The sequence below is a fragment of the Falco naumanni genome, chromosome 3 (assembly GCF_017639655.2).
Source record: "Falco naumanni isolate bFalNau1 chromosome 3, bFalNau1.pat, whole genome shotgun sequence".
Taxonomy (NCBI): domain Eukaryota; kingdom Metazoa; phylum Chordata; class Aves; order Falconiformes; family Falconidae; genus Falco; species Falco naumanni.
Window position 1 is genome coordinate 93,201,958 of NC_054056.1, and position 17,930 is coordinate 93,219,887.

At 37.7% G+C, this 17,930-nt stretch overlaps 1 protein-coding gene across 7 annotated transcripts in view; it reads left to right on the plus strand.

The window, feature by feature from the left end:
- VPS13B (vacuolar protein sorting 13 homolog B) overlaps nucleotides 1-17,930 on the plus strand; it is a 477,375-nt gene that overhangs the window by 248,728 nt on the left and 210,717 nt on the right. For all 7 annotated transcript variants that reach the window (XR_005827096.1, XM_040588251.1, XM_040588255.1 and 4 more), the window contains 2 exons: nucleotides 6,444-6,664; nucleotides 11,062-11,268. Coding sequence is in view for 6 of the 7 variants with exons in the window: in XM_040588251.1 (XP_040444185.1) it covers nucleotides 6,444-6,664; nucleotides 11,062-11,268 (428 nt within the window). In the remaining variant the exon portion in view is untranslated. The remainder of the gene's footprint in view (nucleotides 1-6,443; nucleotides 6,665-11,061; nucleotides 11,269-17,930) is intronic.

Here is a 17,930-nt window from a genome sequence, read left to right on the forward strand (position 1 = left end):
AGAAGTTATTTGAGTTTTGTCAAATGCAGATTTGGAGGAAGGATCCTAGTGAGAGAAAAGAATCCTCCTAGCTGGGATAAAGCCTATGGTAAGGAATTTATTTGTATGTGGCTTTGTGTTCTGGGAATAATGCCAAACAGAAGTTCTCACAATCTTGATATTTTTGATTCTGTAATGGAGCTATTGCCTTCTCCCATGCCAAAATGCCCCCTTAAACAGGCTATTAAAAATATTTTTTCAAAGCTTTTAAGCACCTTTTTTGTTTCTTCCCATGTAGAGGTAATTAATTTTCATGGACTCTTATGGGGAGAGTCTCTTAATTTGCATTCTGTCTTTGAACAAGATTTCAGAGACATACCATCATTCTTAAGACATGTTACCATCCCTCTGAAATTATGTTTATTCAACCTTGCTTTTCCTGGAAACTATTTTTTGAATCATTCCTTCTTTTATAAAGAATATATAAGCAAAAAGCTTGTTTACAAGGATGCATTGTTACTTTTAAGAAAGCTGTGTGCTCACATACGTTTTTCTTATTACGTGGGAAAACTAGAAGAGGAGAAGGGAGCATAGTCGCACTATCATTTGGGGATATTACAGCCTTCTCAGAGACTTACTGAACTCAGCAGCTCAACATACTTTTAACATATCTCATACAATATCCCACAATCAGGTCTTTCCATTTGTTTTCAAACTTCTGATAGGATCCTTTTCTGAGGTAATGGTAGTTTGTAGGAATACTTGAAAGATCATTTTAAGTACAGTACTTAATTCAGAAACGTTCCTTAGCTCAGTCATGCTAAGTAATATACAAACAGAAATGGATTTATCTATGTAAAGATGAGATATTCTGTTGAACTTCTGCTGAATAACAAATACAACTACCTAAGTTCATAAAAAGGTTCAAATCAATCAGATGATAGATCCATGAGTTAGTATTCACTGAGGGTGTTAAAATAGAAGCGCAGAATGAAAGGGCAGCCTAGGTTGGAAGCGACCTTGAATGATCATCTGATCCAAACTTTCATGGCAAAGGGAGCCTAGATGAGATGATCCAGCACCCTGCCCAGTCACTTCTTGAAAACCTCCACATCCCTGGAGAAGTTGTTCGAGTGAATGATTGTTCTTACTTTAAAAAGTGTCTTCCTTATATCAAGATGAAACCTCTCCCAGTGCAACTTGTACCTGTTGACCCTTGGCTTCTCCATTTTGGCTCCTTGTGAAGAGGGGAACTCTGTCCTATTTGTAGCAGCTCTTCAAGTAAAACTGTTGCTAAGAAGAAATTAAATAGTTAGAAACTCAGTTTTAGCAGAACTGATTTCTTTAGAGAAGTTGTTAGGGTGAGTCGTGATTATCTGTGCATGCTTGTGTACATCCAACTTCAAATGCTGAACAGTTCATCTATATACTCTCTAAGTCCCAACCTGTAGTGATAGGATAAAATGTGATAAATTTACAGTCGGGTGAGAAATGTTGTTATGATCAGAACTTATGGACTGCTAAGTGGTCTTCCAAAAATTTAAAATGTTATAATAGGAAAATAAATTGAAGTTATGAAGGGAACTAAAATTTTGCTTCAGTGTAAAGCACTAAGATTTAGAGTAACAAAGAGAACATTTTTGGCATCTATGAAATCTTCCTGGGTTTGAAGTTTATTTTAAATATTAATTTAATTATTAATTAAGTATTATTATTAACTTTGATTATTTTAGTTTAGAATCTTTTCCTGGCTTCCACTCATATCCTTAAACTAGTTACTGCTTTTAAGATACAGATATTCAGGTAAGACACAGTAAAATACATTTTAGAAACCAGTATTCAAAATATTTTAAAATTGTTGTTGATATTGCTAGATATCGTATTCATGTTCTCATATAGATAGTAGTATACTGACAATCATGTAAATCCCTGCATTCCAAATATTTTAATCTGAGATGGCTTTTGTTTGTGAAATATGACAAATTATATAACCTTTTGTACAGATTTTTGTAGCATGTGTTTGAACTCAATTAGTTGGCAATTGACTTGTAGGGAAATATTAGGGCTTCTAATAGTAGTGTGTGAATTAATTAAAATGAAATGTATTGGTCATAAACTAGAACAATATAATAGAAGCATAAAGATATAAACCTGCAAAAAAGGCAGTTAAATGTTGTAAGTAGAGCAGCAGTATATTGGCATTCTTAGAAGTTATCATCTTGCATTAGAAATTGAAAAATGCTTAACATCAATATAACTGAAAAATAATTTCTGTAGATTCTGAGATTGATATTTGACATTCAGATAGCATGGTATTTCACAAAATGATAGAATTAGGTTTGGGTTGGAAGGGACCTTAAAGATCATCTAGTTCCAACCCCCCACCATGGGCAGGGACACCTTCCACCAGACCAGGTTGATACAAAGCCCCATCCAGCCTGGCCTTAAGCACTTCCAGGGATGGGGCATCGCTGGGCAACCTGTTCCAGGGGCTCACCACCCCCATAGTGAAGAATTTCTTCCCAATATCTAATCTAAATCTACCCTCTTTCAGTTTATTTCAGTTTATATTCATTGTCACCATGTGTAAAACATGGTAATTATTGTATTTAATTTATATATTATGGTTAATGACTATAATATTACTACTTACATTTTTGTGACATTCTTCAGTATCAGAATAGCAATGAAGTTCTGCATAAACAGCTTGTTAATGTTCTGTTCAGCTGCTAGAGCTGTCTAGGAGCTGGGTTTGAGTTAGAAAAGCCTGTGTGTTTGTGCTTACATTGGAAGTCTGTGGAACTAAATTTCATCTGCTGAAAGTAAGCTATGGACTTGGGCAGAGCCCTTAGGGCTTTTGACTGGGTGCATCTAAGATTATGCAGCCCTGCAACTGCTTCCCTGTTGCATGACTGGGAGGAGGCACAACAGTGACCTAACATGCAATGTTTTGCAGTTTTGTATTTCTAAACATTGCGTGTTGCATGAGAACATAAGCGTATTGGAAATCCATGTTTCCACATGCAGGGAAGACCCTGCAGTGTGGGTACAGAAAGAGAAACTAAGACAAAGCAGTCAAGATGCATTTTGAAGATTCCAAAGAACACCTTTAGCAAGCCTGGGAATAGATTCCAGATCATATGCATGACAAAGATTTCATGATCTCTCTCCTACCATTACTAAATCTAAACAAACAAAATTTCTCTTCATACAACTGTCAACGCTGTATACACAACGTGGTGTAGAACTGCCACTTCTGTGATGCGGTTTTTAAAATAGTGTGTCACATAAAAGTGAGAGCAAACAGAACAATTATTAGTAGTTATGTACACTTATCAATATTGTATGTCCTACATATGGAAAGGCTTATAATAAGTATTAACTCTAGCTAAGAAACAAAGTGCATCAAATAACTACCAGGGAAAGTGCTTGCACATATCAAAAATTGGTAATTATATAGACTGGAAAAATCATTCAGATACTCTGTAGGAAAGAAGTATTGCTAAGCTATTGCAAATAGATAAATGTTGAATGCCAGTTCTTAGAAACTTGTCTGATGATTAGGTCAGTCAACTCCCAAAGATCTGAAAGTTGTATTTGTAAATTTTGAGACATTATCAAAGCAGTTTAAGTGTCTTAATGGATACATTAGAAACAAATATTTTTTAAATGGAGAAAAACAAAGTTCATGCATATTGATTATAGAAACGTGTCATTAGTGTTGACTTTGCATCTGATTTTTTTCAATCTATTACAATTAATATTTTATATTTTTTGGCTGACTGAACTTGGAAAAAATATAGATCGCTAACTACTTCAAAATTTCTGATCTGAAACCTTTCCAAAGTATTTCAAGTTCCTTTGGCTGAGTTGAATTCTTCAGTACACAATAGCTTCAAAATAAACTACTCAGGTTTTCAGTTCTTTCTTAGGATGAGACACACGTACTCTTCTGATACACAGTCCTGACCATCTAAATTTATTACTGATGCCACCTGTGGAGGAAACAATAGAACTCTTACTAAAATAATATGGTACAAAGATGTTTGCATCCAGCTTTATTTTAATTTCAAAACTTTATTTTAAAGTTTCCTTTAAGTAATCACAATTTAATTTGTGCTGTTTCTTAGTGTTGTGATTTCTCAGTGGGATGGTGTTGACCACAGGCCACAGCAGGCAGCAAATACATTCTCCATATATTTTTTAAAAACACTGCTTTAAATTTTTTATTGCCCTGTGAGACTTCGAGGGCCCATCCCAGTGTACCCAAAACCTGAAATAATTGTTACGCTTTTGTACTTCTAAAAAGCAAAGAACCGTATCTTTCAGGTAAAATGAGAATTACCTATGTATCTTTATCTCATTTTTCTCATATATGTTGAGCATTCTTGGGGTTTTGGCTCAGTGTCTCTTCTAGAGTGTAAATTCTTTCTCCAGGACCCAGTTACCGTGTTTGGGATTGTACTGGGTTTGTGTGGCAAGGTTTTGGTAGTCGAGGGGCTACTGGTGTGGCTTCTGTGAGAAGATGCCAGAAGCTCCCCTGTGTCTGACAGAGCCAGTTCCCGCCAGCTCTGAGATGGCCCTGCTGCTGGCTGAGGCTGAGCCCATCAGTGATACTGGTAGCACCTCTGGGATAACGTGTTTAAGAAGGGGGGAAAAACTACTGCACAACAGTAGCTGGGAGAGCGGAGTGAGAATACGTGAGGGCAACAGTCCTGCAGCCCCCCGGGCCAGTGCAGGAGGGGCAGGAGGTGCCCCAGTCACCGGAGCAGAGGTTTCCCTGTGGGCTGTGGAGAAGCCCACGGTGAGGCAGGCTGTGCCCCTCAGCCCAGGGAGGTCCACGGGGGAGACATCCACCCTGCAGCTCATAAAGGGCTGCACCACACCAGAGCAGGTGGGTGCCTGAAGGCGGCTGTGAGCCCACGGGCAGCCCACGCTGGAGCAGCTCCTGGCAGGACCTGTGGCCCCATGGCGAGGAGCCCGGGCTGGGGCAGGGCTGCTGGCCGGGCTGTGACCCTGCGGGGACCCACGCTGGAGCCGGCTGTGCCTGAGGGGCTGCGCCCGTGGGGGGACCCAGCTGGGGCAGGGGGGAAGCGTGAGGAGGAAGGAGTGGCAGATGCAATGTGTGAGGAGCTGACCCCAGTCCCTGTTCCTTGTTCCCCTACGCTACTCAGAGGGAAGGAGGCAGAGAAGGGAGTGAAGTTGGGCCAAGGAAGAAGGGAGGTGTGAGGGGGGAAGGTGGGTTTAGATTTGTTCTTATTTGTCATTCATCCTACTCTGGTGTTAATTGGCAATAAAATACATTTCCCCAAGTCAAGTCTGTGTTTCCTGTGATGGTAACTGCTGTACGATCTTCCTGTCCTTATCTCAACCCACAAGCCTTTCGCCATATTTTCTCTGCTGGTCCAGTTGAAGAGGGGGGAGCGATAGCGTGGCTTTGGTGGGCACCTGGCATCTAGCCAGGGTCAGCCCACCACAGGGATTCTGTTTCAGTTTCCATAATCTGTATTCTCGGTTCCTTTCAATTCTAGCTGGTAGAGCTGTTGAAGGTTTTCTCTCACTAAGAGTTCCTGTTGGCCTTTTAAAGACCTACCCAAATAATCCTCTCAGTGGTCCTACTTTGGAAACTTCCTTTTCTTTCCCATCTGTTGACAATTTAAAGAAAATGGATTGTACCAAACTTGCAAGCATGTTGGTGTTCAGCTGGACACTGCCAATTCCTTTACGAATTATTCTTGATAACAATTCATGTTAGGCTGCAAACCACTTCTCTGGGTAGGTTCCTTCCTAAATGTAAGAAATTAAGTGGTCAGTGTATGTCTGTAGTAATTTGTTTTTACAAAATGCATCACCATTTTCTTTGTAGGAAGTTAAGTGGGGGCAGTGGAAAGAGCTGCACCGTGATCAAGGTCTCACTTAGCTGAGCAGTGCATTGGAATAGGCCTTACTCTGTACCACCACCTTGTTGAGATGCCAGCTGTAAATTTTTGGGAGGAAGAAAATTCTCCTTTTTAGTATTAAAACCTGTAAACGTGTAAGAACATAATGTAAGGAACTGCCTCTGTCATCCATATGCTGAAATAAGTGTGGAGTGGTTTGTGGATACTCCTCAGTTTGAGGAAAATCATACAAAGCAAAAAGACTTCTTTAAAGACTGTATTGTACACGTTTGTTCACAGTTTGGGATTAAAATTCCCAATGGATTTCATTTTTTTAAAAATAAACTTGCAAAAATTGTGTTACTGTTGTTTAGATTTTGAGGTATTGAGTGGAATTGATGATGGAATTATATTTGTGACAGTTTGAGATCAGTTTTATGGTTGTTGATTGCACTTGCTGATTTCTAAGGGGGTTTAGGATAAGGCCTTTACTGATTTTTCAGAAAATAATGGCCTGGCTTTTATTATGCAATTATTTAACTGTTTCCCTTTTTTTTTTTTTTTTTTTTTTTTTTAAATCATTAGGTGATGCTTTTCCGTGGACTATTAGTCTGCATCATTTCAGTATATATACTCTTCTTGGACAACAGATGACACTTAATTTAGTGGAACCAATGGGCTGTACTTCTACTTTAGCTGTTACTTCACAGAAACTGCTTGCTTCGGGGCCAGAATCCAGACACTCATTTGTTGTCTGCCTCCATGTCGACCTTGAGTCCCTTGAAATAAAATGCTCCAACCCCCAGGTTGGTACATTTAATTGATTTATGAAAGGAAATTAAAAATAACTTGATTTAAGTTCAATTGTTTTGCATTTTGTTGAAGAAGGTCTCTTCTATCTTAATTTTTTCTTAACTGGGCCATCAAGATCAAGGTGCTTAGATTAAGATTTGCTTTGAAGCTCTCTCATGTTTTGTAATTTAAACTCTTCTCAAAATGTAATAGCTACAGTATAAATGCATCTTTTGGCTGATGGAGTGAAATGAATTGCAGATGTACCACTAAATGCTGTGGTGCTGTTCAGCTGTCACTGTGGATTCATATATTGAAGTGGTTTAATGTAATTTTTTTACCATATTTTCCCAGAACTAGCATTTCTTCGAACATAAAATGTTTTTTAGACAAACAATGGTATCCTATACTAAAGGAAAAAACAAACAGTTCAATGTGTGTAAACAGAAGTTACCACCTCATTTATGTTTATTGAAAGGCAAAGGTGTTGCTAGATTTTCAGAAAGTGCACCCTGTATTTTACTGACCTAAGTCAAGTTTGTTGTAGTTCCAAATAAAGCAGGTTTTCTGTGCAAAATCGAGTAATCTTTACTGCAGCTTGAATAACAATTTCCTGAAAGTTGCAACGTTTCTAGTGGTGCTGGAGAGAACACTCTTTTTGCTGGGAATTACAAATCTGTTGAGGTCTGAGTAGGGCTCTGCATTCTTATGCTGTGTGCTCCTAAGTTTCAGCTGTAGGCAAGATTTTTCAAAGGGCATCGTGGACAAAATGGACTGTTTATTGCTTGATTTTAATTGAAAGACAGGGAAGGAACACTAAGTATTACAATTTTGATCTGATAGACAGCACATCACGTTTGTAAAGGTTTAGGGACCTATGGCCCGAGTCTGGGAATGCAAAAGCTAAGGTGGCTGATGTAATTTTAATGTTATCCCTTTTGTGTGTACTCATTACAATATGTTTCTCAGTTACATGCAGTTTTCCCCTTGCCTCATTCCATGTTCTATGAATGAAGCAAGTGATTTAAACAGTGTGTTTTATCCTCAGTGTATGGTTTTCCGCCCCATTCACCACTGCCTTCTATCAGAGTTATTTCTGACTCACTTACTATATGCCATTGTCTTTTGCACTGTATGGGCTCACGCACTAGGAAGAGGGCTGGTGGAGTAAGATTGCACTCTGGATGTGGCAAATAAAAATTTACCAGCCTCAAATAAAAAAAATGACCAGCCTTAGCAAGGTCTTCTCAGACTTGTAAAGCTCTATGACAGGTGTGTTTGCACACAGAAAGGTTTGAGGCTGTGTTATAAAAGTATAAATAGGAAAGGACAAAATTACGATTTTGCTGAGCGTTTTAAATGTTATATTTAAAGACTTTGGAAAGCTTTGCTTTGCAACTTTGTGGAATTTCCACAATGTTTAATGAATTCATGTGTGATAATTTCACAGCCTATGGAAACTTGCCTTAGTTTGTATTAGTTTTCATAGAACTGTACAAAATTCACCTTGATATAGCAGCTGTTCAGAGAATTGGTAAATATTTTGAGATGTACACGTAGCAAACTGATTGACTACTTTCTTTACTGAAGGGGCGGTCAAGCATTGGGCCAGTCTTCCCAGGGAGGTGGTGGAATCACCGTCCCTGGAAGTATTTTAAAAACACATAGGTGAAGTGCTTAGGAACATGGTTTAGTGGTGGACTTGGCAGTCCTGGGTTAACAGTTAGGCTTGATGATCTTAAAGGTATTTTCCAACCTAAATGGTTCTGTGAAATTCATGGTAGATTACCTATAAAATTATACTTTAGAGTGGTGGGCTGTATTTTATCTAAAGATTACAGCCTTAAAGTAGGTGATGCTGAATTTGTTAAATGGCAGCAAAGGTGAAGTATTTTACTATATGGCTATTATGATGTAATATGAAACCATGTTGTGATGGTTGTATCCCTTTAAAATCAATAGATACTTCCAGCATGCAAAATTGCCAGGGTATTGTCTTTTGTTGTAGTTTTCAATTTTGTAGTAATGTATTACTTTTTAAGTATAAACTGCTGTAGCATACTGAACTTCACAGATTTTGCCAAGTAGTCAGTGGGGTCTTACTGAGTTATGTGTGGTTTTGCTGAAGAGGCAGTGGAAGCAGTGAGAAGGGGAAACTTTTTAACAAATACTGGCAGAGTTATTCCTATTTTTGTCATACCATTTTTCCTCTCTTGTATAGAGTGTACTAAAAATAATTATTGTATATTAACTGTTATGCTCAAAAGTACTTATAAAAGAAAGAGGACTTACACTTAACATTAGCTCTTCTAATATAATCAGAAATGGATTTTCAAAATACTGAAGCTATTCACCTGAAAAAGTGCAGCCATCAAGAGAAGTAGAAATCCTTCCACTTTAATGAGTAACAAACAATGGAATAAAATTAAGTGTATTAAAAATCAAATAGATAACTTTAGCTTGTGATCTGAAGTTTTAAAATTTTATTTACATGTGGAAGCATGCCACCTTTATGTTTTAATGAGGTTTTAGTGTGAGGCTTTTTGGTATTTTCTACTTTTTAATGTATTTAGATGAATATAATCTCCCTCTAATCCAAGTGTGCCTTTTTTCTTGGTGAATTTGTTGGTTTGTCTCTGGTTTCATAGCAGGGTAGAGTACCAGGGTCATACTACTTGGCTAGATGGTTGCTGGCAATGTTTGGAGAAATGGCTACTGCTCTCTGAAATAGCCACTGTTTCAGAGTGGCTGCAAGGATTCTAGCCTGAGCTTTTTTTTAAAAAAAATATCTCTCTCGTAACATGAGTAATTATAAGCTTTAATGATTATAACTGTTGCAACCCCAATAAGATTTAAACTCCTTAGCACCGGATCAGCTGATGACAAACCTCTCTACCTCGTGTGAGTATGTATGTAAACACAGAATTTCTTCTTTTGTGTTATTTTGTGCCATTATGATCAGTAGCATAATTAAATTTCTGGAACCCCTTCTGTATTAAGACAAGTATAGCTTAAATTATCATTTGGTTTCTTGACAAAAAAATATTTTGTGGGAGAGGAGGTTGCAAGCATGTACGATTTGGACATGTGCCTGTATCCTATTAATTTTCTAGAGCCTGTCTTGCCAGCAAAGTGTCAACACCAGTTAATGTTATATTACTCAATCAATCAGATGGACATTATTAGTTGATGTTCCTGCATTACATGGAAAAGACTCAAGAAAACTTAGAAATATTTAATTAGTAATTTAAAGGTTACCAGTGCACATCAGAGTGAGTGCTACAGACTCAAAATATTTTACAGCGTAACTAAAACAGCTTTTTACCACAGCCAGAGTTATTGTCTTCATATACAGAGCAATCTACAGACAAACAAAAAGTGTACTGAGAAGTTTATCTCATTTAAGGAAAAATTCTGTCAAAAAAGTATATGACCTGCTCAGTGTAAGCCTTGAAACTTCAAAAGAAAATCCAAGCTGAATTAACAAGTTTTTCATAAAATTCCAGCACTTCACATCTTAAGAAAGGATTGTACCACGTACTTAGAGACTTCATCACACATTCTCACGCACAAAATCAAGTACTGTTTTATATCAAAATGTAGATTGACAACAGTGTTTTTCTGCATCTGTTCTGCCCACATAAGAAGCCAGCTTCATAGAGTAGATGTGTCCTGAGGCTTAAAGTTCTTATAAATATGAGAATTTCCATTTTTTATAATGGCAAGTTGGGTATGGTATCCAGCTGTGGATCTGCTTATATATTGTTTTCAGTTTTCTCTTAGCTGGTTTTATACAGTATATTGCACTATGTTGTCATACAAATTCAGTGATTAATGCTTATTTACAAAAACTTGTGTAAATATCTTAGAACTGAGTCAAACAATGTGCAAGTTAAACAGTGCATTTCTGAATATTGGAATGACATATGCTAGGAGACTGTTGAGTTTGATAGTGGATGTTCTTCCAAAACCAGAACAATTTCGTATGCTCTGTGGGACCATTGTTTTAATATGATTTAAATGAATAATTTTTGCGTTGTTAGTATTTCATAAAGTTTATATGTTTGTCTTTTTCTAGAGGCAGTATCTGTACATACAAAATATATGATAAATTACCTTTGTTTAATTGTTAAAATTGATTTTAGTAAACGTTTTACAAGACTATGTTATTGGTTATGGTTTTATGAGCTACATAGCATATGTTTAGACAAAACATGGATTATTTCTATCAAAATCACTATGCTCTAACTGATGTTAATTATTTTAATTGCAATGTAGTTGCTTATAAGAACAATATATATGGTGAGAAGTTCAATTCAGCTACATTCAAAGTCTCAGTGGAGGATTTTGATTTTCCTTCACCTCATTAAGGAAAGGTTAATTAAAGGTGGGTTGTTTTTTTTTCTTTTAGGTGCAGCTTCTATATGAATTGGCTGAGATCACAAGTAAAGTTTGGAATAAAGTTCAGAGGAAAGGAATTCTATATCAGTCTTCTGTCTATACTGAAACCATGACAGGACCTGTTCCTCCTAGCTCTCCAGTTAAAAGTAGCATTGGTACCGCTCCACCAGATACCAGCACATACAGCCCATCTGCTGACATTGGGACCACTACAGAGGTAGGCTTTCATAACACAATGTCGTGCGAGTTCTGACTTAAAAGGTGTGGTGGTGTGCAGCCGAGTAAGAATCAGAAAAATCAGAAAGAGCAGTAGTGTCCCTATGGAAGGTAGCTTTGCCCCAGTAAACTAATGAAGAGTACGTCATTACTCAGTTTGGTGGAACAAGAGGAAGCAGAAAAAAGAAAAATGCTTATTTGTTCTCAGTTTATGATTTGTCTGGATTGTTTCTCTTCGAGGTGAACAAATATTAACTCCTTTCAGATAATTATGGTTAGTGTTTTCAGGTCAAGCAGCATAAGGGATTTTTCAAGTCCAGAATAATTAGAATAGTAACAGGTGTTTTGGAAGTACCTGTGATACCTGTGCTGCTTGTGAGTCATTCCAGGTAGCTTCAGGAGTCATCCTCTCAGGCTGAGGCCAGTCACTATGATACCCGAGTCAGTGAAGAGCTGCTGTGTGTAGACTGGCATATTGGCAATCCAGGGAGGTGGAGGGGCAGACAAGGCTCCCAAGGCTGGCACTGCAGGACACCCAGCGGTACCCTCACCCCAGGTCCATCTGGCTATTGTTACCCTCCATCTGTGAACTAGTTCTGGAGCTCCGCTCCTTCCCCTCTCCCAGTTGTCCCATGTCTCAGGAATGCTTTTGTAACTCTGTCACATGAGGATTTGAGTGTGCAGCTTCGAATATAAGAAAGATTGGCCACTTGGTTTTATGTATTTCTGCTTCCTTAATTTATAGCACTGCCTAACTGCCTGGAGCAGTCTGGTACCTGATCTTAATCTCTGTGTGTGCCTAAGACTGTAAAATATTATTCTGAGGCATGGGAAGGAGTTCTGCTTCTCTGCCATACTGAGGAAGGGAGGCTAATTCTCTTATTAACATGAATACAGTGTTAAAATTCATCCATAAGTCTCATTAGCTGTGAGTCATTAGCTATGAGTCATCAGGTAGCCGCTATGTAGTAGAACGGGTGGTCACAGGAGGCTGTGCAGCTCAATAGGCCTATATATGATTTTCTTAGTGCCCGTGTCAGGCTTACTAGTCAGAATAATGAGTTGGCCTTGTTTGTGCTCCAGGAGAGAGCCAAAACTGCATGAGCGGAATGTATACCAATGGTATATCCTACGTATGCAATGCTTCATTCGTAACATAAAGCTATTTAGAAAGCAGGAAGACTGTTCTTAGAGACTGGGTTTTATTCTCAGGATAAACACAGCAATTTTGGGCACACCTTCTAGAACAGTTCTGGAATGCAGGCACATACACAGCAGTCTGAATGCTGAGTGCAATTACATATTCAACAATATTTGGCCAGTATTGCTTTAACCCTGTGTATGGTTTATATTAATTCCCGGGTTTGGAGAAAATAAAATGGTGATTGCTAGTACTTACTTTTTATATGCATCACACACACATGCACAGAGATAACCGTCATTAAAATGTGTTTGAGCTAGAGTTTCAGTTCTTAAGTTGTTTCACTAAAATGTTTCTAGATTATTTGAATAGCCTTGGTTTTGGTGTATTTCTATGTGGGTGTGATCTCAGTTGGGAAAAATTTTGCCATGGATGCAGAATTGAAGGTAAGCAAATGGTGACACCAACAGTGGTTTTCCACCTACTCACATCAAATCCCTTTCTCATGAAAATCAGAAACCATCAGCTTTATAAATAACTATTTGGTTTTGACCCTCTATATAGACAGCAGTATTTGGAGTACATGCTGTACTTGGAACATTACTTGAAACTGATTCAGTAATTGTTTTAATCCATATGTTACCAAGATTATTTTGGTAATATGGGTCCGAGTTCAGTGTTCATATCTTAGCCCTTGCAAAATGTTGTTCATCATTTATTTAATTTTCTTTCTATTCTCAACAAATGTTATACACTAGCTAAATGAGTTTTCCCCGATCGAAATGAAGTTTGGTGAATTAGCCAACAAAGGACAATGTTAGAATTTGTGTTCAGTCTTTTCCACTCTGAAGCTAAGACCATATTTCAATCTTGTTAGAATAGAAAGTTCTATTAAAACACATGGCATTAATATTGGATTTTTTTTCACTATAGGGGATTTAGAGTTGACATAGCACTTTACAACTGAGATTTCAAAACTGCTTTGAAAGGAATGTATCATTGTGCTTAGACAGGATAAATAAATTAAGAAATTGACCATGTTCTGAGGATTTTATTAAAGACATGGGAGAGGAAAGAAAAGTACAAACCGGATAAAACATTTGTATGAAGCCATAGTTCATATGACCAAAAGACCGAGGAATAGAGCTCCTGTCCGGCAGCTCCTTTCAGAGCTCTCAGCCCAATGTGTTCTGTCTGGGGCTGTGGTAGGAAGGCAGTCCAGGAGAAAAAGCCAGCACAACAGATGGAAAAGCATACTGAGGCAGGTGTCATTTGTTTAATGGAGACAGTGAGGTGGGAGACGATCTAGACGGCCGGATATCTGAGATTGTAAGAAGTTCTTTGTCAGAAATTGAAAATGAGAATTAGAAGGCTAATTTTTATATTGTCAGGAAAAGATTCACAGAGTTGTTGAAGTAGGAGTGTAATGTTTTTGCCTCCACAGCTGAGGAAAATCTTACTCCATTTCTGATTAACTGGGTGGGAATATTAGGTATATTGAGGTGCTTAAAATCAAAACAGTATGTAAGGTGCATGTAGTATGTACCAAAACAGTATGTAGGATTTTAATCAACAGTAAAAAAAGAGAAAGGGGAAGGTTTTTAGTTACTCTGGTTGAAAAAAAGTCTTGGAGAAAATCTTCGTCATGGGAAGTCAAGCCAGCGTTTAGATGCCTATAAGACTAATAGCTACAAAAATGCTGTATTGAGTTTGTGGGTACTATTATTTTTGTGAGTCAGTGTTTACACTTGAAGACCACCTTTGATATCCATCTTGTGATTTCTTGAACAAAGTTAGTGGTACTGTAAGGCGAAATAGAATGGATAGCCAGTGGAGGATTCATCTAAACGATTTGGTTGTTATGGGATGTAACATCTTGACCTAGTGCTTTCTTCTATTTAAAGACTGAGGTATGAAAAAAACCAAACCTTAAAAAACATAATTATCCCTTCACTCTTAGAACTAATTCCATGTCAAGCTACCAGTTGGAATGAGGTAAATCACCTACTAGGATAACCAAGTTAATATATTTATTCTAGATGATGTAAACAAAATAACATTTTCCAAACAAATTTTTATTAAGCCATAGGGACAATGATCTTAAGCACTCTACCACCATTTTAAATCAATATAGTCATCACTTCACCTGATATTTTTTGCTTTTTTATCTTTTGGTGGCCGTCAGTAAAAATAAATCTCAGTGTTTGAAGCTTTTACAGATCATCAGGTGTAAAGTAGTTAAGAACATTGCTTCTGAGACTGCATAGTCCTGATGTCTGTGAGTTGTGTAGTGCTGTTGAGGGTGGGAAAGGGAAAGAGGCAGGAGAATCACACTTAGCCAACCAGTGAGAAACAATAAAAGGAAACATATTTTCTTCTCACATTTCTAGTAGACTATTTTAGACAATATAAATTAAATAATTTGTAACATAATGGCTGGCAGTATCTCCGTAATACATTCTCTTCTGCGGTTGGTGGCTGTCTGAATTTATTCAGTGTATTTCCTAGTATCAAAGCACAAGCTCTATTTTCTTTATAAATGACATGGTTGCTATCCTGTTCTTTGTTGACAATTTAAAAATATATGTATTGAAAAATTAGCTAAGGAATCATATAGAATCACAGAATTCTCACTTTTTTTTTTTCACCAGTGAAAACTGTTTGTCCTTTGAGAGTAATCAGTTCCTCTGCTTCTTTTGCTAACTTAATTACTATCATACCTAGCTGTAGATAGTGTGATCATGAAATTGTGCTTCTCCTTTATTTGAAGAGGGTAGGATGCAACGATGAGAGAGAGAATCTGGTCACTTCTGCTGTCTCCAGCAGCCCCTTTGAATTACTTCAGTCTGCTGAGTGTCTCAGGTATAGACCCTATAATGTAGACTTTACTTGAAGACAAATAACCTCCTTAGTGTGCTCAAATATGCATAGAACCCCATCATAGACGTGGGGGCACATCTGAGCAGCATCTGTACAGAGCTATAACAGCTATGCCTCTGCCCCAAAAGGAGGCAAAGTAAGTCAGCAGGCCTTGTAGGCAAGAAATGTAAACAGATATATTTTTTAATTGTTTTGTTTCCTGTAAAGTACAGCAGCTAGTCCTACCTGTCGAATTGCCTAACGGGCTGCAGATGTCAGTCTGTTATACCGTGCTATTTTCAATGAGGCCAGGTTTTTCTTCTGGGGGAAGACATAGTCCTTCACAGTCTATCCAAAGTATGCATCATTGTATATAACATCTATCTTAAACAGGAGACTTTTTATCTGGAGACCCTGTTTGTTCAGAGAAGCCTAACTAATGAAATCCAAACAAGTATTTTAAAACCCAATTGCATTGTCTTGCACCAAAGTACAGCTGAGGGCTGAATATTTTTCCAGGCATCTTCTGAAGAAGTAATCTTAATTTGAAAAAGTGTAGAAGCAGGGTGGGGTGTGTCAGAGCAATCTAATGCTTGTCAGCTTCATATGTCATGGTATTCTTCAAGTACTCTTCAGAGACTGGTATAGAAAATCTGAGCCATGCAGAGGGATTGGTGGTGTTTGGAGACAGGAAGGCAAAAGTTGTCTTTAATACCTCACAGAAATGGTGACTGTAGGAACTGGCATGTCGGGGAAGTTAACCAACTGAGAATAAGTGATACTGCATGGAAGCAGAGGATGGGTGAAAAAGGCATGCTTTCAGTGAACAGTAGCAGGGAAAGGGAAGGTGGAGGCAACTGAGAAGATTAGAGTACCATTCCACCATTTTCTTGAGTCTGATTTATCCCTGTTTGTGGTTTTACTGCTGGTTGGAACTGGATCACTCCTTTCCCTTCCCACGGAGTCTGAATTCCATCAAGGGAGCAATAAAAAAAGATGAGGCAGTTACAGTGCAGGCACTCACTGGCCAGGAGATCTAACACCAACAAAACCTTGCTTAATTGCTGTCTTGATACTGGTAGGTCTGAAAACAAGTTGCAAATACTCAGAGAAATAGAAAAAAACTTTAATTTTAATCATTTCAAATACTGTGTACTGAACATCTTGACATTAGCTAAAATGCTAGTATTGATTATTTGTAGATGCATATGTTGGCCTTCATAAATTTGAAGGTACTTGATATTGGCCTAATATTACTTGCAAAAAAGCCAGTGGAAGCAAACCTAGGTCCATGTTGTTTGATTTGGAAAATACCATCCTGTATTTATAAATTATAATTTCTTTTCAGACTATTGTAGAAGTAATTTTTTTAATGAAAGAAATAGAGGAGATAATATATTAAAATCAAGTGCATCACCCACAACTTCACCTTGCATCTGTATGTTTTACAGTCGTTATTGCTGATAAGCAGCAATGAAGTATATAGAGTAATTAAACAAGAATATGTATTTCTACAGGTTTGACTTTGGGAGATTTCCTAGAAGTTAACATTTTATCAGAGTCTATATTTTGTTTCTAAGTTCCTCTATTTTTAAATCTTGACATCGTGAAGTCTGTCGAACAGAAACATTTTGCTGTGACTAGGTACATTTTTTTTAAGTTTAGAGATTTTACAGTTAATGTGTTATTTTGTTCTGTGGGAGACAAATGATTATTTTTAAAACTTCTTTCAGCTGCAATGGGCTTGTTGTAAATGAATCTGAAGAAAGAAAACTCTTAAAACTGTTTATATTAAAGACCCCCCAAAAAAGTAATTTGTTTATGTGATCTATGGATGATTTATATTTTAAGTTGTGTGCGGTTCTTCTCATGCTGACAAGTTGATAGTGAGCAGCAGAGTCCTATGTGAATAAAGCTACCTAGCTTACTGAATTTTAGTCTGGGTGGTGGTAAGACAGGGAAACTTGAGTAAGAGACTTAAGTACTGGAGGGCTGGAAACAGTTAATCATTTTTACCATGCCTCCTTTGGAACAGCAAAAGCAAAGGTAGTAGGGACTTACAACAGGCCACTTGTTACTGTTTACTTAAGGACAAACAGTGGTAGAAGTGTTTAGTCCTTGGGGAAGCTTGGTGATTGAGCAAGAACGCAGAAGTTATTTTGATAAGGAATAGCGTTAGTGTGGCCAAACTGTGATCATCCCTGAGCTTTAGGCAGGCCAAGGATGAAGGCCCCATATGTTTGGATCTTCCTGATGAACAAAGATAAATTCTGCTAAGAAAATAAACTCGGTATATTGGTCAATTTGCAACAATTGGTGAAAGAATTAAATTGTGTATTTTAGGACTTGGCATGAGAAGTTGTGGGAAAATAGTTCAGGGTTTCTGACTCTGGCTTGATTTTTCTGTAGATCTGGAAACAGAGCAGAAAATTAATGCATAAACATATTTAACAATACCACGCTGGGTGCTGAAAATCCAAAATGAAAATTGAAACTGCATGAGAAACAAGAGCACAGTCTCTATTCTCTCTTCAGTTTCTTAGTTTTTCACTGGAAATAAAAAAGAAGACGGCAGCCACTACTGCAGACCATCAGTTTTTCATGCCCTGTGATTCTGCCCAGTGGTTCTGGTTACAGCACCATTAACAGAAGGCAAAGAAGAA